The 25,243-nt window shown below is 37.6% G+C and overlaps 1 protein-coding gene across 1 annotated transcript in view; it reads right to left on the bottom strand.

Moving 5' to 3' along the window:
* Nucleotides 1-25,243, bottom strand: part of spns2 (SPNS lysolipid transporter 2, sphingosine-1-phosphate) — a 63,234-nt gene that overhangs the window by 4,940 nt on the left and 33,051 nt on the right. The window contains exons 3-12 of the mRNA XM_052556829.1: nucleotides 22,433-22,569; nucleotides 18,150-18,301; nucleotides 14,915-14,981; nucleotides 11,771-11,913; nucleotides 11,146-11,298; nucleotides 10,871-11,060; nucleotides 7,065-7,130; nucleotides 6,477-6,575; nucleotides 2,942-3,105; nucleotides 358-394 (exon numbers count right to left, since the gene is read on the bottom strand). Coding sequence (XP_052412789.1) covers nucleotides 358-394; nucleotides 2,942-3,105; nucleotides 6,477-6,575; nucleotides 7,065-7,130; nucleotides 10,871-11,060; nucleotides 11,146-11,298; nucleotides 11,771-11,913; nucleotides 14,915-14,981; nucleotides 18,150-18,301; nucleotides 22,433-22,569 — 1,208 coding nt within the window. The remainder of the gene's footprint in view (nucleotides 1-357; nucleotides 395-2,941; nucleotides 3,106-6,476; nucleotides 6,576-7,064; nucleotides 7,131-10,870; nucleotides 11,061-11,145; nucleotides 11,299-11,770; nucleotides 11,914-14,914; nucleotides 14,982-18,149; nucleotides 18,302-22,432; nucleotides 22,570-25,243) is intronic.

Here is a 25,243-nt window from a genome sequence, read left to right as displayed (position 1 = left end):
TAAGAGAAAGAGGGGAAGGGGGCAGGGACAGAGGCTTGAAGACCAGCCAGATTTGAGATTATCAGCTGATGAAATAACCTGCTCGCTCAAAAAAATGACTCAAAGCATCTGTTATAAAGAAAAGGACTCCAATGTGTAAAACATAGGGTAAATAAAGGTTAAGTGTGCAGCTCCGGAGTTTTATAAAGGTGGTATGTTATTATTTCTCCCCTTACAGTCCAGAATACCTTCTCATAAATAAGCCTGAACCATTGTATTCTCTTTTTTAAAAGGTCAAAAGGATAACAGTTTATAACAGTGTAAGGGGAAAAAGTGGGGGGGCTTTGTTTGGAGACTTTCAGGAATTTGAGGTCTTACCTTAACCGTGGACAGCGACCGGGAAAGCTGGTTTACCCTGGAGAAGAAAAAAAACAACAACTGAATAATGAGGGGGGAAATAGTGTAGCTATATTTTTTATGCAATACTTTTTATAATTGTACACTACACATCATATTATATATAGGGGTCCAAAAGTTTGATAACTTTAATTTACAAAGCAAATTTACAGCAGCATTACTGAAATCCAACCATTTAGATGCAAAGCTCAGGTGGTCAGGTTAGCAACACAAGTTGGTGAGGATCCGGATTCTTAATGTTAGAAACACTTATTTCATAGTAAAAGTACTTCAGTTCTCCTCATATTCACAGATGAGGATTTTCACTCCTTAATTTTTTTCCCTATGATGAGATGTTTTCTTGCCTTCTTGTAATTTCACTCACTCCATTGGAAATCTCAATGGTGACGACACTTCACAGGCTGCTAGTGCTTTAACACACAGTTCACAGGATAGGACACCATACCAACTGATGCCAGGCAGCAAAGGATATGAGACAAATGTGTGTGTGTGTGTGTGTGTGTGTGTGTGTGTGTGTGTGTGTGATGTGTGAGTGTGTATTTTTGCGTGACTGCCTGGGTGCCCAGTGTTTTCCCCTACACTATAAACAGCCTCATGGCCCAAAACAGCTTAAAGCCTAGGAATAAAGTACTCTTCAAGCTCAATATATACTCCTCCGCTCCAGTGAACGCCTTTCATTTTCCACGTTGTATCCATAAATAGAGGAAGACAAAAAAGAATGCTATATTCATGTAACAAGATATTTGCGAATAAAGAACTACTGAAACAGCACGGATAAAACCCTATTTTTAGACTGCATGATGACTCGTGATGATGCAATGCTCATGAAAAATTGTGAGAAGGGTGTTGTGTAAGATTATTTGTTGGAAATGTTTAATTGCACAGGCTCATAACAGCTGGATATAAGCTTATAGTGTATGCTGCATTCGCAGATACAACTGCTTTATGTAGCTTCTGCTTTTGGCATGCATGAAATAGCAGGTCATTACATAGCATGAAGTTCTTTGTCATATAATTGTATTTATTTTTTACAGAAAGGTGGATTTGTTATCATAATAAATCTAAATTTAAGATTCCTTTTAACTTATTCTAAATGTAAAAGTGAAGTATTTTTCATTTATTCTAAATAAAAAAAGTTATATATATTTATAGTAAATATACATATAGTAATTACATTTGAAGTGGAGTTCATTTTATGTTCTCTTATCCTTTATTAATATACAGAGAAAACTACACGTTTATTTCCCTGAAAAATGCACCGTGGTTGCTCTGTTCTTGTGAGTATCTGAGCAGCCTGGCATAGCAACACTGGCTCCACCAATTGTGTGAGGCCTATCTCTTTATCTGACCAATAGTAGAAGAGGGAAGTTTTCAGGGAAACCTACTTGAAAATAGTCAGTTATATGTTATTCTGTTTGACACAAAACTTTAAATCTAGACAACGTATTTTTTCGCAAGATTTATTCATGTTACGATTGATTTAAGACTTGTATCTGTAGTGCACTATTTGTATTCCACTACTTATGATATATAGCAGGAAAAAGAACAATTTAATAATCCTGCTGAGTAGCTCCATGTGAAAAATGACTATAATGATTAAACTGCCTACTGTAATAGATGGCGAGACAAAAGAAAAGTCAACCTCCTGGGCTGTCTCTAAGACCTATCGTGGGAAGATCTTCCACAATAATTCAACATACCACCCTGCCTAAAAATGTCCCCAAGCAGACAGGAAGGAAGTCATTTTTGAGTGGCAACACACACAGGATATCCACTTGAGAAAAGATGACCGCGTAACAGAAAGTGACTCGCAAAGATTGGGTACCATGTTTGTTTTTACCTTTTAAGGCAATGGGACTTTTCTATAACCAAACCTCCATATGTTTTAGATGAAGTATTTTTAAAATGTCTATGTTTAAATATAAAAACATAGGACAAGTTATCTTACAATTGCTTATGAATGCCATGTTAAAATGAAATTACATGTCTGGGTAGCTTGAATAGCAAGAGACAACATTGGGGTTTATTTGAAGTTTATTTTGTTTCATGTCGTCATTGCTTAGTTAGCTTGTCTCTGCCTAATGCTTAGTCTACTGAAATGACATTTATTTTGAAATCTCTCCTATAAAGATTAATGATTTGAATATGTAAATCTCCTGATCCACTAAAGCTCATCTGTAACCCACGTAAAGTACCATTTCCCAATAGGCAGATCACTTCTGCAGAGTGTCTTTGTTTGAGAATAAATCTAGATCTCTATCCGTCTATCAATCATGTGGATTAACTGTCCACCTGAGGCTATTCACCAGGCACACAAAGATGGCCAAGGCTACCACAATCACCATGGCAACCGCTATTCTCCAGATTGTCTTTGTCAGTGGAGGATATGGGACATGGGAAATGATAACCCCGTTTAGGAATGTAAAGTAAGGAACCCTTGAAACGGAAGCACTTCAATGCCTTTAGATAGTTTTCAGAATCATGACTTAAAACATTGGAGTGAATTAGTGCTATCAAAGTTATGAGTACAGGTCTAGACACTCACTGGTTCTCTGCTTTGTCACGATCGTCGAGGAAGAAGAGGGCGGTGGCCAGGAAGAACATCCCCCCCAAAACGATGACAAAGGGGCAGAGCATCAGGGCATAGCCCAAACTCAGGAACTGCCATAACGCTGATGTAGCGTAGCTCTCCTGCAGCGAGTCTGATATCTACAGGAACACACAGAAACACAAACAAAAGAGCACTCATTAGCAAACAAAGGAAAGGTCTGCTGCGAGTCATCAGCGACATTAATGAAATAATTACTGTTACTTCCTAATATTGTCGTCAAGAGCTGTGCTGTTTTATTCAGTTACTGGGTGAATGGTTAATTGTGCTAACTTGTCTTGAGCTTTTGGTATCTTTTGAACAGCAAGTCAATATATCTGTAAAAAGACAATAAACATTAATTAAACTATTGATTTAATCAAGGAAGCATTTAGTTCAGTTTCAATTTTGCAAACTGATTTAATTTTATGCTTTGTGCTCCCTTAGGATTCACTCAGTCAGTAGTTAGCAACTGGTTCTTAATGTTAATGACCACATGAGGTGGGTTATTTCCTCTGTGATATCAGCAGGGCGTATTGTCGTTCTAAAGAGCATCTGATTGTCCAAAAATAAAGTGTAGTGTGAGTCAGCAACATTTTTGTTCCATTTTCCTGGAAGATAATTTTTAAAGGCCTATACAGTATCTGCAAAAAAAAAAAGGTAAATTTGTAAGAGTACACTTAAAGGCCATGCCAGTGACTTTGTCCTGGCTATTCTAAAGTAGCATATTATTAGAAAATAAAGCACAAGTTGTATTTTGACAAAGGCACTAACAGCAGCATTAAAAATACATTTAGAAGCGCTAATAATCTCCTCAGAGTCCATCTTACTGACTTTAGGTTGGCTAATCCTTTATCAGCACTAGCATGTCTCATGGGTCAGGTAGAAATGCTGACTCTAAAAGGTGTGTGAGCAGGTGCTGACAGTGAGGTCTGTGTGTGTTTTTTACATATTTAACCCTATTTTGTGGACAAATAGTTACCCAAAAGTGAGATAAATCAAAAAAAAAAACTTATTTGTGGGGAAGTCCTTGTTTATAATATATAATGTCTACAGAATACCCCTATTACACAGCTAAGCAAACGTTGTGTGTTTGTGTGTGTGCGCAGACCACACTGCTGTATGTGTGTGTATATGTCGGCCTTCATGATGCCAAACATGAACTATTTCTCCTGATAAAAATAAGGCTGAGGTTGAACATTTCTTGTGCGTGTCTAATGAGGTTTTTTGCAAAAAAAGATGGTAGATTTCAGTTGATAGCCTATTTTTATAGATAATTACACCACCCACTATGCCTGAGGGTATAGATTCACACAGGTACTCTGAATGTTTTTACATCAGTTAGAGTAAAATGGAGCATTACCAGGTATTTTGGAAATGTTATTCATTCACAGGTCTAGTGCACACATTGTTCAGTTTTTAGAATAAGATGTCATCTGCTTGCCACATGTTCTTACATTTCTTTCCAGTTGTCTTCAGTAAGCTATTGGATGGCACTGCTCTCATAACAGCTTAATGTCTGGAAAAACTATATTGTCACTGCCCTGTGTCAAAGTTCCTGTGGTTTTCTCTAAAATCTCTTCTTTTTGTTATTCAGAGCTGGCAGGTTTTTTGCGACAGAAGTACGTCACAGTCACCATCACACTAGCCTGCCAGACCTCCGGAGTGAAATTATCAAGTAACTGTTGATGCATGACTTGGTCCCACGTTCCTGGATTTGACAGGCCAGAATGTCCACACACTTCCTGTGAAGACGTAACCGAACTGCTGTTTTAGAATTTAAATAAAAGATCATTGTATTCCCAGAAATGCAACCGAGGCATGTGAACTGACCACAAATGAAACATCACAAAACGTGGCAGAATTATAACCACACTGCCCTGATATCTGTCAGCAGGTAGGGTGTTTTGAGCGGATGGAAGCTGTTTACACTGTGACTTGAGTGAACTTGACCTCTGATCTTTGAGAAAAGAGTAGTCAAACAGTTTAGTAAAGTGCTAGCAATAAAAAATCATGGGATTGATTCCCAGAGCAGAAGCTTTTATGCAATGTGAACTTGCATAAACTTAAACATCTGGGCTTTAAAGGAAATAATACTTTTAAGCATTAGGCATATTAAACTAATCAAAATTCACATTCATAATTTTATATATTTCACATAAATTATGTTCTTTTGAACTTTCTATTCATCAAGGATCATCAAAGAAAATCCATAAAGGAAAAAAGAAAAGCACAACTATTTAACTTAATTCACTTAATATGAATGTTTTACTTTATTTTGATCAAATAAATTCAGCCTCGGTGAGCATCCCACTTTTCAGAAACTTTAACAAGTTTTAAAATATCTGCCTTTATAATGCATAAATGTACATCTAGATTTAAACCTGTCTATGAGCTGGGAAAGTGTTTACTACTTACTCCCTTCGTTCGATGTAGTATCTGAGAGAATAACTCATGACGCAAACATCTAAAACTACACCTCAGCAGGTCAGATTCAACATCAAGTCATTAAATCATTAACTGTGCTCAAATACCACCTGTCTAGAACATTCCAGAAACATATGTATAGGTAGATTTCACTTCTGCTCTGTTCTTATGGCAGTGTATGGAAGTGCTTGTGTGAGACAGATAAAGAACAAACACTGCAAATGCACTTCTGTTGCAAGAGGTTGAAGGTGATTAAGGAATAAGGGAACAATGTGTCTGAACTTGAGTCCTGCATGACGGAGGGCTCTGAACCTGTCAAAAGCACGGACAGGAGTTACTGTTTTACTTGGATCGACTCCAGTGACTCCTGTTGGGAATGCTAGGAATGTCTACAGGAGTCGGAAGTCTAGGAAACACAGTGTGCTTTTTCTGGAGTTAAGAAGAATGATGAATTTATGCTGCACTGTGATCGGCTTGGCTTTGTTTTCTTAACATGAACAAGAGTGGAAATCAGAAAAGGGAACGGAGCCAGGGTCAGCATACAAAATCATACACAATGTCATACGGCACAAGGCAGCGTAGCTTATTGTTTCACAAAAAGTGTCTAAGAGACCGAAGGGAACACTTGTGGATGAATGTAGCCTTGAATGAGTTGGTGACTGGCATATAAACAAACACAATCATGTCTCCTGTGGAAAGGTATTACTGGAAAGACACAAGGAGCGGGAAAACCTTCAGAGGGCTTTTGTGTAAATCTGCTATTGTGAACTAGAAAAGGAGCCATACATCTTTCTTGTGCAGCTTTGAGAGCTCTAAATAGCTGACTTCCTCTTTCTAGAATTGTTTTCTCTCTAAACTACATGTCAATAACCTGATTTTTCTTTATGGTTGTCTATTTAGTGTGCTCAGACTTTTATGGGTATTGAAATGTTGTTTGAAAATCCGTTGGCTTGTATGTAAAATACCCTTCATTTAGGTGGTTTAGACCTTAATAAGACTGACAAAACCACCCTATAATGTCTGAATACGGAGCAGTAACCCTGCACTATGTGTGAGTCATCCTTACCAAGCCAATGAGGTACGGGCTCCCAGCATCCCCTAGTAAATGTGAGGTGAAACCCTGGAAGGCAACAGCAGTGGCTCTTCTGGTCGGTATGACAACATACTGGAGAGAGAAAAGAGGTGATGAAAACAGCAGTGAGAATTTGGCATTAAACCATAACAAGAAAACAAAAGTACCACGATTGCTCACTTAAGCAGGCGCTGTCAGAGCGCTTTACACTGACCGAAGCCGACTGGAGTTTAAGACCTTGGCTGACTCAACTTCATGACAGCTTTTCTAGCTAAATCTTTCACTTTGCCTTACATGCACTCTCTGTTTACTGCTCTGAGTTCACTGGCTTCCTCCAGACCAAAACATTCGAACTGAAAATGTTATTTCCTTTTATTTTCCATGAGTGGCGTTTCCATTAAGTGCAATCAAAGGCAGCAATTTTGTTCTTGGGCCCCACCCAGGCTATGCCAAACCTCGTAGTCATGCATCCCACCGTTCAAAATAAGAACCTAGCCTGAGAAGATGACCAGTTTTGTTACAGTTTAAGGCTTTAAAGTTTCCACTCGATGCAGCAGATAAATACAGGCTTTCAATACGAACCATTAAAATGTCCGCCGTAATGGCCCAGTTCAAAAAGAGCAGCGTCTCTCCGATGAAAATGCAGATCTGAGGAGAAAAAGAGAGGGAGAAGGAGAGTTAGGGGAGAAGAAAGGCCAATTATGTTTCACTTTATCCTTTAAGATGAGAAGTGTACATAAATACATACAGATAGCAGGGTTCGCAGTTGGTCAAAAGCTAAATTAACCCGGCTCATCTACTAAATCACAAACCCCTAATAAATGTTGTGGAATATGAAAACGTGTCATTATACTGTGGCTGCGTTATATGCCATTTTTGATTTGAGTGCAACAGAACCGTGTCTTGCTCCAAACCGTAAAAAAGAGACTAGTGGTTAGCATTATACTAGAGTGGAACCTAAAATGTCTGGCGGCTGAAAACGTGTTACATTTAACAAGTTTTGTTTTGGGTTTTTTTGCAGACTCGCGCGATCCCACGAGAACAGACTAACTGACTTAGGCATTCCCACACAAATTAACTGATATCCCTGAGTGTCTGGTCTGGATTTTCTAGGTGCTTATGGCAGATTGAGACATAAGGATTAAATATCTCCACTAATCTTAGTGACTTGACAGAATGTAGATGGTCTCTTCACATCTCTGAGGCCGGAATGCAGCTGACGCCAGCTGCTGGGGTCAGACCAGATGGGATTGTGTGATGAACTGTAGGTTGCCGGGGAATTTGATCATTCAAGTGGCCGTTCTGACTTTGTTGGGCTCAGAGTGATATGTTGAGCAGGGCTGATGGAGGGATGACCTCAGGGTGTAAAACAGAGGTGAAAGTATTAGTTCACGGGTCTAAACATGGTGTGAAAGAATATCTGAAGGTGAGGAAATGAAAGCGTGTGTGTTTGGACATGTATGAAACCCTGTCCCAAAGTGGCTTGAGGCTCAGACAGCGTGACGGACAGACAGACAGGCTAAAACTGTAAAGCCCTGCAGGACTCTGGTTAAGGGCTGAAGTGTGCTGATGAGACGGCAGCTGTCCCTGCTGGAACAAGCCCTGACAGGGCTCCAGCGTGCTGTCACATTCTTGGACTGCACATCTGTCACTATCAAATTTTCTCACTCCAAATATTTTCCCTCCTTAAAGTTTTGGATCCTTGTTTTTAGTACGCTCCATTTGGATGTAATTACAGAAGCCTCTGGACAAGTGATTGAAAGGGTGCACATGTCTTTAGTTGTGAGCTGAGTATATTTTTTACGCAGAACTGACACCGTAAAGTTACCTGTTTGACAAGATGGCATGAGGGCCTGTGGTCCAAATGATGTCATTCATTTCTATAAATACCTTAAATTTGATAATTTACTGTTTTACTAATTTACAAATTTTAGGCTTTTACTTTTTCCTTTTCCACATTTTCCAATTTACTATAAAGTGATAAATGACAATATACTGTACACCACTGTTCAAAAGTTTTGAGTCTTTATACACTTTTTAATGTTTTGGAAGAAGTCTCTTATGCTCATCAAGGCTGCATTTATTTGATCATAAAATACTGTAAAAATAGTAATATTGTGAAATATTATTACAATTCGAAGTAATATACTTCTTTCATTGATTTTTGCCATTATTTCAGTCCTTAGTGTCACATGAACCTTCAGGAATAATTTGTACATTCTGATTTAGTGCTGAAGAAACATTTCTTATTATTATAAATGATGAAAAAAAGTTGTACTGGTTAATATTTTTGACCATTTCTCAGGATTCTTTAATGAAAAGTTAAAACAACAGACTTCATTTCAAATCTTTTGTAACATTATAAATGTATTTCCCATCACTTGGTCAATTTAGAAGCTCTTACTAAATATTCATTTTCTAAATATAATTTTTTAATTATTTTTTTTATACTATAAATCGTTTTCTTTTCTTGCACCCTTTATTGATCAATATTCAACCAAACATTGTGTGAGTTCATGTGAGCCACAGGTAAGACTGTCTGCCTTATTACAAATATTTTCAAAGTCATCACAATTTTTAACAAAGGCCAAACACCAGGTGAGTTTGAGGTGAGTCTGAGGGTATGTTCAGTTCATTACCAGTCTTTCATATTTAAGATAAGGTTGCAAACGTTGAGCAAGCTTTGGAGTTCTCAAACATAACACCAGAAAGTGCACTGGGTTCTTCTGTCCATAGGAAAGACAAACAGTCTCTAAAACATTTTCTCATCAGGCTTCTCATCATAAGCACTTACGAGATTCCCAATCTGGTTTGGCCCTCCGGGAAGCGTGTTGCATTAAGTTCTGACCTGATTGTTTTTTGTTAAAAGAACGAGTGTGACCTGGTGGAATTTTTTGTTTTCTTATGCAGCATAACTTTTTCTATTAGTGACTCAGAAATGCCACAGTCCATTGTTTCTTAGCAGTAACTGTGAAAACTGCTCCCTTTTCCTGCTTTACATGCCAATTAAACAAGTATGCAGTGCCTGTCGCTCTTATTCTTTTAGTATTGGGTTTGGATCTTAAAACCCAGCCAAGCAACTGTTAAACCTACTAAATTCAACAGATTATATATATTTTAAAGCCTTATATGCAATAGCCAAAAAAATACATTGTATGGTTCAAAAGTATAGATTTTTCTTTAATGCCAAAATCATTAGTATATTAAGTAACAATCATGTTCCATTAATATATTTTGTAAATTTACTACTGTAAATATAACAAAACTTATTTTTTGATTAGTAATATGCATTGCTAAGAATTCATTTGAAAAACGTCAAAGGCGATTTTCTCAGTATTTTGATCTTTTTGCACACTCGGTTCCAGATATTCAAATAGTTGTATCTCCACCAAATATTGTCATATCCTAACAAACCATGCATCAATGGAAAGCTTATTTATTCAGATTTTAGATTATGTATACATCTCAATATCGAAAAATTTACACTAAAGTTTTGTGGTCCAGGGTCACATATTGAACTCTGAATAGAAGTGACCTTATTTGACTCTGACTGAGATTATAATACAAGTATTACGAGTTGTACAAGAGATATTTATGCCACAGTGTTAAGCAACCTTTCAGGGGAGAATCTCAGTGTTTACGCCACAATTCTATGGTAACCAATATAATGAGAGATGTTTACATGAAGTGTTCTAATATTGTAGCAATAACAGATGTGTAATCCAAGGAAGACCGTTAGAAGAAATATTTACTATATGTCCTCTGTGTTTGTGTGTGTGTGTATACACTGTCATTCAAAAGTTTGGGATCAGTAAGATTTTTATTGTTTTACTGTTTTACTCCTTAGTAAAGAGTATTTATTTTATTTTATCAGCTTATGGTTTAGTATGTTACACATTAGTTTTATTTCTTTATTTATTTTATCAATATTTATTTAAAAAACAGAACTACTGTGAAAAACAATAATATTGATTTACCATTGTTATATACTTTAAAATCTAATTTATTTCTGTATATTTATTTAAAAAACAGAACTACTGTGAAAAACAATAATATTGATTTACCATTGTTATATACTTTAAAATCTAATTTATTTCTGTGATGCAGCACTATATTTTCAGCAGCCATTACCCCAGTCTTCAGTGTTAATTCACAAATCATTCATATATGCTGATTTATTATCAATGTTAAAACAGTTGTGTTGCTTAATATTTTTTTAAAGAACAGCATTCATTCAAAACATAAATATTTTCTAACAATATACGTCTTTGTCACTTTTTATCCATTTAACACATCCTTGCTGAACACACACACACATACACAAACAAACACACACAAGTATGTTTTGAAGCAAGTTGAAAATGAATAGTCAAAATAGAGCTACTTACATACGCTCCCACAATGCTCTTCTTGGCCACAACAAAGATGAGGCAGATGAAAATAGCAGAGCCCAGCATGCTGACTGCACACACCAGCGGGTCGGCACGCTCGGTTTTCTGACGGCAGAGACGTGTGGTCACGGCACCGATCACCACTCCCAACAGCCCCGTCACACAGGTGATGGCTCCGAATATCAAACTGGAGATGAGAGAGAAATACATTGTCAAAAGTGTAATGTTTGCATTTGGACATTACTTTTTCAGCGGTATGTGTATGTTAGGACCTGTCTTTGCTGCTGCATGGCTGATTTGTGCAGATCAACGCTGTCTTCTGCACCACCTGAGCTCTGACCAGGTACTGCGGGATCCAGATCCCAAACGCCCCCGTGGCAAATGACACTGCCGCCGATGCCAGAGATGAAAATACATAACTGCGGCTAGGGAGCAGAAAGAAAATGAATGAATATGCATAATGCCTGAGTTTTTCTGCATTTGCAATTTCCTGCTTCTGCATTTTAGCATGTTTTTCTGTAACTCTTGCTCTTTATGGATTCAATAATCTGTCAATTTGGCCACAACAAAGATCCAGTGGTGATCTAAAATCCAAGGTTCCAGTGGTGTGAATCATTTCTTTTAACAATCAACAAAATAATTTTTAACATTTAAACTGTTTTAGTTGTATAATATTTTGTCACACCGCAGGATACTGTTCCCAGCTACTCCAATACATTGTCAACAAATTCCAGGGAAGGTAGAACCATAAAAACTATAGACTTTGAGAGATCCAGTATTCTGAGTCGATGGCTGATTGCTAAGTGATTACATCTTGTACGCCCCAATCCTGAATATTTGGTTCATTACATTCTTGAGTGATGGATAGAAAAAAAAAAGATTAAAGAAGAGGCATACTTTTTGGCAAGAGCTTTCATGTCGCAGAGCCAGGAAGTGCGTGTCTTTATACGTCCAGCGATATGGTCAGCACTTCCTCGCTTTGGCTCAGGGACAAAGATGAAAATGAGGGTCCCAGCAGTCAATCCCAACATTGGAGAAACCTTGAGACAGAAAGAAAAAAAAAAGAGAGAAAAAAAAACTTCAAATAATTTTCTTATGTATTTATGTATTGCTTTCCGGTACAACTACATGACATTGTATGATGTTTTCAGTGAATATATCTTGAATTAAGTTTATTTTTCTACTCCACTGGTCATTTAAGAATAAACAAAAATCTAGTATTCTTATATTTATATAATTGTTTTTACCTAAAAAATACTGCTTAAGAATGCTTTCAGTGCAGTACTCTCTGCTATAGCTAGACTAAACATTTTTGCTAGTCTGTGCTGTCTGTTAAACAAACTCTTGTGCGCTGAACAATAAGAATCTTTCTCGCATCCTGTTTGGTCTAGCAAGTTATTCACTGAGTCCATAATGGTGGTGTTATTTTGTGTTCAGCTTATGGTTTAGTATGTTACACATTAGTTTTATTTCTATTCACATCAGGGTGTGTAGTGTAGGCAGTGTACTAGATAGACTGCTGTGTGAAGTGGACTCCATTAGGTGATGTTTCTTTACTCCGTCCTCTCGTTTTCTTTCTCAGTTTTCTCCCTTGTGTGGGAGCAGCTGCGGTCCACCAGGCCATGAGCTATTAGCTCTTTTATCATCCTTTCTGATGGCTACAGCACAGCAGTGTGTGCATGTGTGTGTGAGCATGTGTTTGTTGTTTCGCTCGCCCACATGGAAGTAGCGTTAGCGCCTCCGTCGCTTGTGAAAGCCAAAGCAATTTTGTCTGTCAGGCGCAATCCTCCTGGAGATCATTTATAGCACATTAATGCAAAGCTCTGCACAAAATTGTGTCTCTTATGGGTGTGTTTGCGTGCATGTAAAGTTCTGGGCAGCACAATTCCACAATTACAGTATTTCTGTCATATTTTCTAGTTTAAAAAAGCTATTATTTGATAAAAAATAACATTAACACTACCATTTATGAAGTTCGTAGTCTGTAAAATGTATATTTCAAATAAATGCTTTTGTTTTGAACTTTCTGTTTATTAAATAATTCTCAGTTTACATATTTGTTAACTGTTTTCAATATGGATAAGTAGGCTAATGTTTCTTGAGCACTAAATCAGCATATGTGAATGATTTCTGAAGGATCATGTCAAAGTTACAAATTACATTTTAAGTATCTAAAAATAGAAACCTCCAAACTTTTTATTACTATTAGAATTATTCATTATTACCTATACACATTTGTTTGAATTAAAAATTATTTTGTTTATTTATTGTGTGCTATTTTATAATGATATTAAATTATTCTACTGGAACATAAGAAAAAAAGTTTCTTAATTATAATTGTTATTACAAATTATTATTATTTTTTTTTTCACAGTGTTTAGCCGTATAAATCATTACAGTGAAAAAAGCAGATCACTGCGTCCCAGTGACGTGCTGCTGTTTTATGATTCTGTGGACTCTCTGTGTACACTGCGGTGCTTTTAAATACAGAGCTGCAGTGTCTCGCTAAAGCCCGGATTTGGTCTTGTTATCCTTCCATAACTAGAAAACCCAGCAGCCGTTAAAGAGGTCTTTGCAGTGGACCTATTTTCTGTCCGTCACACTGAGGGGGTTCCTCACAGTCTCCCCGGTCTAGTTTCATATCAAAGCCTGTGTTGATCACTCATCTTGAACTCTGACTTTGACCTGCACTCTACCATAGTATTATCAGATGCTGCCTTTTCCTGCTAATCTCAAGCTAGTTCTGTAGCTTCTTTCGTGATTTTTAAGGTTAGAGCTGGCACAGAAACTAGTGAGTGCAATCAAAGAATGAGAGATCGAGGTGGTATTTCTCCGGGCATTTCTGGTCTCCTTCCTGCAGAAGATTGATATGGCTCTCAATAATTATAATCTAATCTTCCACACCAAAAAAATACACTCCCTATTCGAGAACGGAAGGCGATTGAGTTCTTTAGGCCTTTGCAAAACAAGTGGAAAGTGGCAAGAAATGTTTTTTCCCCCCTCAGAACAGGATATGACTGATACGGAGTACCTTTTCATCTGTCCGTTGTTTTTATACTCATTTAAAATGCCACAGATGATTAATAGTCCACCGAATCACAAGCTTTGTCTTCTCAAGGAATGTTTTACTGGATTCAAACAATTGTGCTCCGCTACTGTTTGCAAAAGTGTTCCGACAAACTAGCTCCAAATAAAGCTATTCATGTTCCTGAGGGTCACATAACTGTCATGCAGAGAGGAGTTTTTGTAAGCTTGAGAGGGTTTAACAAGTCTCCTTTTAGGCCTAAGAGCTTGACAGCCAAACCTTGTTGGAGTTTTAAGAGCCACACATCAATCATAATTCAAGTTCATGATAAGTCACTCCGTGGATTCTTTATGACCCAGCGAAAGGAACGCCCAACTGTTAAAGTTTAAAATGAACAAGTGAAGCGGCTGGTTTTTAAACAGCACTGAGCTAATGAAGGACAAAAAAATCTGAAGCACTTCAGAGGCCTCTCACTTTCTCAAAACAAAGTTGGTTTAGCTCCCTCTCTTTCACCTCCCAAAAACTTATAGGCCACAGCCCTTACTCTCACACAGTCTTTTAATAAATTAGTCATTTTAGCTGCAAGAAAAGGTGCTCTGCTTGGCTCTTTTGGTAATTGCTGTGGTTCATCAAGGCTACTGAGGAATATCCCACAACAAAATGCTCTGTGAGCTCCTGGGTCTCTGCAGCACAAAGACCACAGTGAGAACTGAGAAGACCTTGTTCTTCACGGATAGCATGTCTGAGCAGGACCCGAGAGAGCTGGAAGTAATGCTAAATTAATGCGCTTAAGCTAGTTGGGTTGTCAGTGCCAATTGCACAGGCTTTAAAGCGTGCAGGAATGCTATGTATTTTTCAAGAGACGGGCCGAAGGTATTTTGGGATTCACCTGTCTGCCATGGGTTTTAGGGATATTTTTGACCTGGACTAGAGGAAATGGTGTGTATTTGTGGAGGCTGTGCATGCTTCCTTTTAAATATTGATACTACACATTGAGACATTTCAACAGCTCTTACCCTCAGCGCCCAGAACCAGTCCCCTCCAGCGTCTTTAGCGATGGATCCCAGGATGTAGCCCAGACCGCTGCGGACAGAGAGCAAAACATGTCATTATACACAACAAACATATCATATTTCATGCATAAACATCCACTCTCCAGTTGGTTTGCTGAGCATAGCTGAATTTTTAAGTAGTTTTTGTTTGTTTGCTTTTATTTATATTTACATTTTAGTGGTTTACGCCTGCCAATTAATGTGATAACCGGTGAAATAAAAATGTAGAAATGTAAATTTACCAACATAATCTAGTGTTTTTGCAATCTGTTTGGATTTTAAAATTTACATTTAGTCATTTAGCAGATGCTTTCATCCAAAGTGACTTAGAAATTATGACAACAGAACCAACAAAAGAGCAATAATATGTAAATGTATATTTAATGATGTGGGTTACAAATGTTTCAGGTTTTTAAAATACATTTTATTACCAAAACCTCTCTAAAACCAGCAAACCATGCTTGCTTGACCATCTTAAACTGGTTTCAGCAGTTTTTAAAAGCTGTTTTGCCATTCACTTGGTCTGTCTTCTTTTCCCGATTGTCTTCCCCAGCCAAATCTGTGTCATACATGCTAAAACTTTCATGCTCTGAGTAGGCTGGCTGAACTCAGCATGCATACTAATGCTGCTGATAATGGCTTTACACTGAACATCACCTCTGGCTATGTAAGAGAGTCAACCACTTAGCATTACTCAGGGGCTTACAATGATAGATCAGCTCCGGGGGAAAGAGAAAGGGAGATGACTGGGGAGAGACGCCAGCTTCCCACACAGTGTCGCTTGGGTTTTTGGATTTGGGGACTGTGGTGAAATACGAACATCAAACATTCAGATGACCTAATTCTGAGAATCCCTGTCTGAGGTTGTAGGATATGGTTTCAGAGTGCATTTGTCTCATGAACTTTTCTTTAAGTCCATCTAATGCGAGATTGCCTGACAGAGTGATATAAGGAAAAGAGGAAGACGGCCACTCAAGGTGGGATCATGTGAGGAATCTATGAGTCATATCTCTTCAGACGTAGACCAAACTCTCTCAGCTCTATATCCTGTTTACAGTCTGATGAAGTTCATAATTGCCATGTTATGATTATGGTGTGGACGAAGTACATGTGAAATATTCTTTCTGTATGCAGATTATCTGGTTTGAGACTATCACTGGATGTTATTTGACTAAGCCGCCATTCATCTTGCAATGTACGAATTGTTCTCTTCTCTTGGTCATAGTCTTGAAAAAAAAAAGTTGAGTGGGTGTCACACTGTTTTTCTTTCCAGCAGCTCTCTATTTCTTTGTTTTAATGACAGCAGCATTCAAGTGGTGTGAACTCAAGTTACAACCAGGTTAAGATGCCTCACTTGATCAGGTGTAAAAATGGTTATAGTGTGAGAAAGACACATACAGTATTCATTAATATCATACACTACTGTTTAAAAGCTTTGGGTCAGATATTAGATTTTTTTCTGAAGTATCATTTGACACCGAAGACTGGAGTAATGGCTGCTGAAAATTCAGCTTTGCATCACAGGAATAAATTAAATGTTAAACACTATTAAACAGAGAGCATTTCATTTAAATTGTAATAATATTTTACAATAATACCATAGTCTCTTGTATTTTGTTTTTTATTGCACATCAGGCCATGGAATAACTGCAGCGTTTTAATCTTTCTGTTTAGATTCGGAGTGTCCCTCCCAGCGTTTAACCTCGTACCCACTTCCTGTGTTCCCAGACACTCGCGCCAGGCTGTCGCTCAGCAGGTAAACCACATTGTTTATCTTTGACTGCCCCTGGCATATCCCACTGATGGACCAGTCTGACCTGACCCATCAAACAATAGGACCTTGTCAGTTAATACATATGGCGCTCAACATGAGTGTGTCCACTGGACCTCATTCAGTGTCCAAAACCCATTAATTAAACTTAATTCACTTTCTAAACTTAATTGTTTATTCATTGAATATGGCCAGTCGGTACCTTAATAATGTACTTGATTGGATAAGAGGTTTTAGATATAAATTTCAGGCGTTCGCAATGTTGTGCTACCATTTTTATATTTCTGTAAATTTTTGTCCACAAGTTGTCAGTATTACTCTGTATCTCCATGTTTATTAATACCTAAAATGTTTTCCATGCCCATAAGAGGACTCAAATTTCCTGCTAAACATTTCTCTCATGGTTGAAGTCACTTCCTGGAAACAGTAACAACCAGACTGCAGATAAACAGTGCGCTAGACAGGAAGTGAGGCGGTACACCGTAGTCTTTCACCTCTTATTGTTCGTACTGTTGATCGTTTGTTAGGACCGAACCTAGTTAGCTTGCAAATACCTCAACTCTCCTATTTTTCGAACTCGTCTTTTCCTCTAACTGCGTTCAGTCCCTTATCGATACTATTACTAGCCCTCAGAACAGGTCTTTTGGTGACAGCTGCTGCGTTCAGATATTTCTGTGGGTGTTATCCGAATGCATGCATAAAACTCTAGTTTGTGCACTAGCATTTGGTTTTGTTGTCTGTCTTCCACATCAGATTAACAATTAAACTGCAAGATGTTGTATGCGAACGTAATGCAGCTAGAAATGCCGCACACGTACAGTCATGCATTTTTTATCACCTTACCTCTGTTTATTTTTCCCCTTTTCTCTCTAGTCTTTTTCCAGCTCAGCGAGCAAAAGAAAATGCCCGTGTTTAGTGGCTGTAATAGGTCAGCTTATAGTCTCTCACAGCAGCAGCAGATTTAGAATATCATTGACTGTTTGGCCCATCTGAGGCAGTGACCACATAAAAAAAGCTGAGTATAATTGTATTATATGACTTACTATGCTAAAGTGATATTGTAAAATCATCTCTAATGAACATCTGCACACCTTTAATTAAATTGCTTAAGCAAAATTAAATCGCCTGGACTCCCTGTGTATTTAGTTTATTGCGAGCTCTTGTGGGATTAGAGGTAAGCAAGAAGACTTGAGCAAAGGTGGAAAATGTATTTGCTTTGCTATGTTATTGCTATTTTTTTCACTGCAACTAAATTGGCATTTATTCTATCTTTATCTTTATTTATTGTTGCAAAATGAGTCGTTTTACCTATTTTATACATGAAAATAAATAGATGTATGTGTATTGGTTGGCCTTGATAGTAACTGGTAATAGACTGAGAGATAAACACAATGGCATTGCTTATCACTAATGTCTAGTGATGCTCACCTTCCAAGTGGGATGGCCAAGTAGAAGACAGAGAGCATCACAGTCCTTTTGTTGTTTGTGAACAGGTCTCCAATGATGGTTGGAGAGATGGATGAGTAGCTTGATTCCCCAATACCCACCAAGCATCTGGACAGCACTAACAACCAATAATACTGCAAAAGAAAAGGTCATATTATTAGAAAAAAGCCGATGGAATTTATTTTATATAGCATTCAATTGGCAATTGCCACACAGCATATTTTCTCTTCATGATGTTAATGATATTAACATCACACAGAAAACACAGCTCATTGATCCCTGAAACATTTTCATAAATCTATCTATTGACATTGAAACTGTGTTTAAGTTTGTGTGGCTTTTGTACATTTCTTATCAAAACTGAACATGTGTTAGTGGCAAAGGAGCAAGTGTCCTACATTTCCAATACAGTGGGAACATGTGGCTGTTGTCCTCTGACCTCTATCGGGGATAAAGGAAGCCAGACTAAGAAACCACCCTTCCCTGAAATGGCCTAGACTTTATATAGTCATTCGTGTAAAATGACTATATAAAATGACGTTTAACCGTGGGTGTGTAATGGACATCTATACTGCTGTGGAGAATTTGGGTCACCCTGGCAGTCGCCCAACTGAGGAGGCGAGTTATAGATTTCTCTGTTGCTTGTGCTCACAGTCCATTTCTTTTATGTTTTTTTTTTCTCACTCTCCATCATAATATCTCATTTTTATGATGTCACTGGTGGTCTCGGTCTGGCAGCAGTGGGGAGTCTAGCCACACCCAACACTGATGGACTGAGACAAAGCGTGAGGAGCAAACACGGACACCCTCTAGAGACACCAGGTCATCCCATTATGATATCACGCACATATACAGCAGACACACACACACACACACACACACACACATACAGTTCTGTCGTAGCAGACTTCCATGTGTAATATCTCCTGAGGGGGTTTACAAAGTCACCTGACCAGCCAGATGCTGTTGTGTCAGACTTTTGTGTACTAACAAGCTTCCTGTAAATGCTAATGAGATAGCTAAAGCTATATAGTCTTTCACCAAATTTTTTTATTTATTTGTTCACAATGGTTTGTTTTTTGATTCTTTGATTAATAGAAAGTTCAAAAGAACAGCATTTATTTGAAATAGATTTTTTTTTTGTAACAGTGTATTGCAATTATTAATGGCTTGTGCTTGTATTATTATTATTATTTGTAATGCACATTAGATAAAAAATGTTTGCTAAATGAATGAATTTAAGTTGAATTCATCCCTTGCTCTCAAAACAAAGGCAGCAATCCTGATGTCCTCCGGCCATTCGATGGTCACATTACATTGCAAGGATTCCCCCGCTCCCTTTCCTGCTTTTCATCCTTTATTATTTTTTACCTGACAGTCTTTGGTGTGACAGCGGCCCCACGACATATACAGCCAAAAGAAAAACAACTTTACTTGTTGTTGAATGTTACATAATTCTCAGCAGGGGAATTTCTTTAGTGTACGTGACAGGAATCAGCAATGAGAGACTGCAGCAAGCTGGGTTATCCTCTGGCACAGAGACGATTGCTCTATCCCTCCCTTTCCCTCCCGCTCACTCCCTCTTTCAGCTGCTTTCCTGCTTTTCATGACTCTGCTCAAAAATGTCAAAAGCTATGTACTAGTTGCTTATTGGCAGAAGTGCTGTAAGGGAATAAGAGAATAGAGGGATGGCGGAGAGGGAAAGTGGATGATTGTTTGTTTTTTACACAACCTTTTCTTCTTTCCTCCCAAAACATCATGAAAAATGAATGCTTGGGCTGTCATTTCTTGAACGTTTCGTTGAGGTGAGACGCACACACATTAATGTGCCATACAGTGTAGAGGATTTATACCGAGATGGAGGAGAGAGACTTGAAGATGGTGGTCTGTATTTATGTTATACTATACAATACATATTTAAAATATGTGCGTAAATATTATGATAATTTATACTCATTAAGTATTAATGTATTTTTTTTTTTAAAAACAGCCATTTATTTTGTCAATGTACAATACGTACTCAAAAATGAATGGTTTACATATATGGAAAATTATTAAAAATACTAAAAAAATAATAAAATAAAATAAAACCTACATAATGATTTCCCTGATTTTTTATCTTAAATGTTTTGAATTTTGTCTCAACAGAATGAATGTAATTGTATCTATTCAGGTACAATTTCTTTGTAATTATTTGGTCCGGATTTTTTTACACTATTTGAGTCGAATGCATCTGCCTCGTTGTCTTTGTTCCAGACCACAACCAATTCATGAATCTGCAGTACTGTAGGATTGACTGTACGTCTGGCTTCACTCATCCCTCAACACCATATACATAAACATGAGCTTTCAAATACATTCTGCATTAATATGTGCATATCTAACTAAAAACCACCACTGACATCCCCTGATGTTTTGTTTTCCTGTCATCTGACAAAAGCAACAAGATGATGTTAAAATGGTCATGGGAATCAGACATCCATAAATCTCCCTTCATTTGCCACTTATATGCCTTACTTATGTTTTAGGATCATGATTTAAATGTTTAACAAATGTCTTTGAATCTTGTTGCAGCAACTTCCCAAAGCCCTGAGAAATCTCATTAAAAGAACCCAAACATCAAGTTAAGAGGGATTTTAGATAATGAATAGATCAGCAAGAGGTTGTGAGGTCAGTTTAAGCCATACAGAGATTTAGTAGATATTTTCTTCTCAAAACAGACAGCCTATTACTTTCATCAGACTAGGAACACTTTTACTTCATCCAGATTTCTTATCCCATAAGATATTTCTTGACGTAATGGTATTTTTCATCATTTCAGTGTATTCTTATGAAACACAGCACTCTCCTTATGATTAATGTAATGCAGACCTTGCAGCAATGTTGAGGTAACATTGACGTGATGGTTATGATGTTGATGAGGAGTCTGTGTAAATAGAGATGATCTGCAGATTTCTCTTGGTGGAGAACATTATATAACAGCCCACCACCCTGGGTCGGATGATTGACAGATAAAGGGATATCTGCAGTCTCCGTGCTCATGTATGCATATGTGCATGTGTGTGCTGTCTTGAACAATCATGTGACTTTGATGCAGAGGGGCTTGGCCTGTCAGTATCGACTCAGCATTGCAGATCGAGGGGATTAGCGCATTTATACCCCCCATTGTGTTCGGCCGGCATACTCTGACCACACACACACACACACACACACATCTTATTGATATAAATGCAGTCTCCACATGCTCACTGACAAAACAAAAGAGGCTAACGGGAAGCAAACTGCACACACATACACACTAGATATCACTAAAATCGGTTATCATAGCCACAAGGAACATTCCTTCGTTGTCATTTCGCAGTCTTCCTCTCATTAACATGGCCTTTTAATTAGCTGCCACTCTCTATCTCTGTAGAAATTACCTCCCTGGAGTCCGGCCCCACACGCACACTTACAGTTTGATTGAGATGGTCTGTGAGGGATTCTAGATGATAAGCATCAATTTAATCTTAACGGGTTTTTTTTTTTGGCCTGCCTTAAACAGTTTGGCTTTACTGTTGGCTCACTTCCTCTCATAGGTTTATTGACCTCTTCATATACGTTTTAAAGAAGAAGCTAAGAAATTGCCTAGTTGTCAAACTGATTTTCTGTTCTTTTTATGTTATCTGTAACTACTGTATAGTTCTGATGGCTGTCAAGTCTTAGGTGGCAACAAATGCTGTTTTGATTTGTAATTTTAGCGGCTTTTGTGACTCTTAATGACATGAGTGAGTGAGGCCCTGGATAAAACAGAGAGTAAGATATAAGAGCAGACAAAGAGGATGACGAACAGCAGTAGAGCTGTAACAAGAGGTCTTCTGAGACAGGCCTAGTGTTATGCTAAGTGAGCATGTCATTTAATCATTTTATCTTAGCAAAAGGGAAAGGAAAAAAGCAAAGTGCGGAAGAGAGAGCAAGCGCGAGAGACATCTAAATAATAAAGTACACTGAGTTTTTTATTATATGTAAAATGAGTTCTGCAATGCTGAATGACTCTAGTGTAGTTTCAAAGTGCTCTCAAATGAGCCAGAAACTGAATGAGCTTTAGAGATGCTACTGCTCGGCTGGGTTGCCTTTCTGCTTCTAAAAATACCCAGCTAGCATGGCAAGGTTTGTATTTTTAAGATTCGTCTAAAATGATAATCACATTGACAGGATTCCTTTAAGTGGTTCTGAGCAAGGTTTAATCTACTGCTTGTAGAGGAGAAAGACAGTATGTCACTTACATCTTTGGTAATAAAGGAGCTCAGCAGCGTCACAAAAGACCAGAAGAAGATTCCACAGCTCAGAATGACCTTTCTGTTGAATCGGTCCCCCAGGTAACCAAAAATGGGTGCAGCTATCATGAAACTGCAGATGAAAACTGGAAAGAAAAACAGAGACAGACACATTTTACTTTCATTTTCAGTTTCACATTTCTCTTTCAGTTTCTTTTTCTCTTTCAGTTTCACATTCTCTTTCAGTTTCACATTTCTCATACTTGGTAGAATTTCATTGCAGTCAAGATCAAAATGACAATGTCAGTTCTTAAAAAATGGCCCACTTTTGCGGATGAAAACTAAAAAGTGGATACCATATCAACTTGTGAATCCACATCCTTATTCTTTAAAATGAGGAGGAAGCTTTAAGATTCCCTTTCTGTTTCCATAATTCATTTCCTACCCACAATCCTCTTGTGAATGACTGCAAATTAACAAATAGCCAGACAAAACTTACTCTAAACCTAATACTGTTCTTATCACAAGATTGCTTTAACCAAGCAGTTTCCCATTACTAAGCATTTGCTTAATGCTGTCATAATTCACATAATTGATTATGATGCTACATTCATCTTCCAATTTCTATATATTTTTTAATTCTGTCTGATGTTTTTTGTCTTTTTCATAGGGACTTTTTCTATGTGTTATGCAATGTGAGGATGTGTTTACAAGCTTACAGACGAGGAGAAATGCACTGCTAGTGCCATGATCTATAATACATTTACATCCTGCTTTGTGCTGTGTTGAGTCTGGGCTGAATTTTTAGCCATCTTCCACCCTTGACCAATGGCCATGTTTGGATTTTTTAATTTTTGCGGAAGGCTACATTTCCTGAAGCCACCGGAAACATTGGCCCGTGTTATCCTTGGCTGCTAGTTCAAGCCAAAGCCCGACCTGACTTGGGTATATCCACTCTAGAAACAGGCACGGAGCCTACACCAAACCTGCTGGGAAATCAGAACTCTCTCCACACACTTGAATCTCTACAAATTACAGCACCACATGCTAAATGATCTGCTATTTCATCCCTGAGTTCTCTCGCTTAGCGTTCCTAATTAGGCTGCCTTTGAAAATCATTCCAAAAATGCTCGATGTTGAGAATATGCAAGAATAAGTTAACTATGTTTGTGTGCTGTAATAAATATTGTAAAATTAAATATATATATATATATATATTTATATTTTTTATGTAATTTATTTCTGTGACTGATCATTACTCCTTCAGAAATCATTCTTTGTGCTGATCTGCTCCTCAAGAACTATTTTCTTTATTAAAATTAAGGTTGAAAACAGTTACGCTGTATGATATTTTTGTGTAAACTGTATACAGTTTCTTCAGGATTAATATTTAGCTTAAAATATTATGGTATTATGGTTATTATTCTTACTAGTAAAGAAAGAAAAAAGAAAAATACTAATTGAAATGAATGTCTATAATGTGCATTTATCAGAGGATACATTTTCATAGATGATATACTGAATGAACAGAAATCCCACAGGCTATGATCCATCTGAGCACAGCTCAACTAAAGCAATCAACACCTCTCCTTCTTTCTGAGATCCTGATCTCCTCCCATTATTCTGAACTGTCTGAGCCATGTCCTCTGTTAATTCCTCTGTTAATGGCCTCACTTCTTGTCTGTGTTCATCACATCATATAACACCTGTGTGTTTCTGTGTGACTGTGAGACAGAGGCAGTGAACATATGGACCAGCACCAAACACACAACATGTGTGCAGTGAACTGCTCCTAAAATATTCATGCCTCATCTTTCCCCGATGAACTCTTTGCTCTGAATTCTTCGCTCATTAAGGACAGATTCCTGACAGAGGGACAAAGACTAGACATTTACATTTACATTTAGCCATCTAGCAGATGCAGAGACAGAGCGATTTACAAATGAGACAGAAAGTAGGCACACTTAAAGAGCATGTACACACTTAAAGCTTTTTTTCCTGCATGGTTTATTTTAGTTGTTCTAACAAAAAAAAAAAAAAAATTAGGCATACATCTTCAAGCCGAAATGAACTATATTAAAATCTCTTTTGTAGCTCTCGAGAACACTTCATTTTGATTCGTCATCCTCACCATTTTGCATCCAAATTCTTTTCTGTAATGACCAATGAACTGTATACTGTATTTTGTCCAATATTTCAATCAACCGTTGACCTTCAAAGCATATTTTAAAGAATAGCTATTATTCCTTTTTATTTCTTAATTTCTATGTAATTTAATTACTTTAATAAATTAATTTAATTACAGTACTATTAAATTCTTTAAAATGTCCTCACTTTTATTTGAATCTTTGACTGAAGAGGATTTTTTTTTTTTTTTGTAGTTTGCCCTCTGCAAGGTGGTCTGACCTGAAGTTATTCCCCTGAAGCATGAACATACTTCCTCATAATGGTATTTCTGAGATGCCTTGAGGCATGTCACGCACCTCACCTGTCCGTCCAGGTGACTACTGTGGGAATTTTCAATTTAAAGCATGTACAAAAGTATGTCCGTTTATTAAGAAAACATGAGCAACTGTGTAATGTGTTTCAAGCGGCCTGTAACTGTCATTCTAGATTCGCTCTCGTTTAGAGCGCAATGTTCCTCTGTCACTCATCAGTACTTGCCTTGTATTTAAAATTCATGCTGTCTCGAAACTGTCAGAAAAGATCCCAGATAAATGAGTGTACACACTCACACTCCTCTGTTATCCTCCTTATTTTTTTTCCTTTAGGGATAAAAGATGATATAAAGATGGAGTTTATCCCCGTCACAGCTCTGAC

The sequence above is a fragment of the Carassius gibelio genome, chromosome B5 (assembly GCF_023724105.1).
Source record: "Carassius gibelio isolate Cgi1373 ecotype wild population from Czech Republic chromosome B5, carGib1.2-hapl.c, whole genome shotgun sequence".
Taxonomy (NCBI): Eukaryota; Metazoa; Chordata; class Actinopteri; order Cypriniformes; family Cyprinidae; genus Carassius; species Carassius gibelio.
This window is presented reverse-complemented; position numbering and strand designations above follow the sequence as displayed.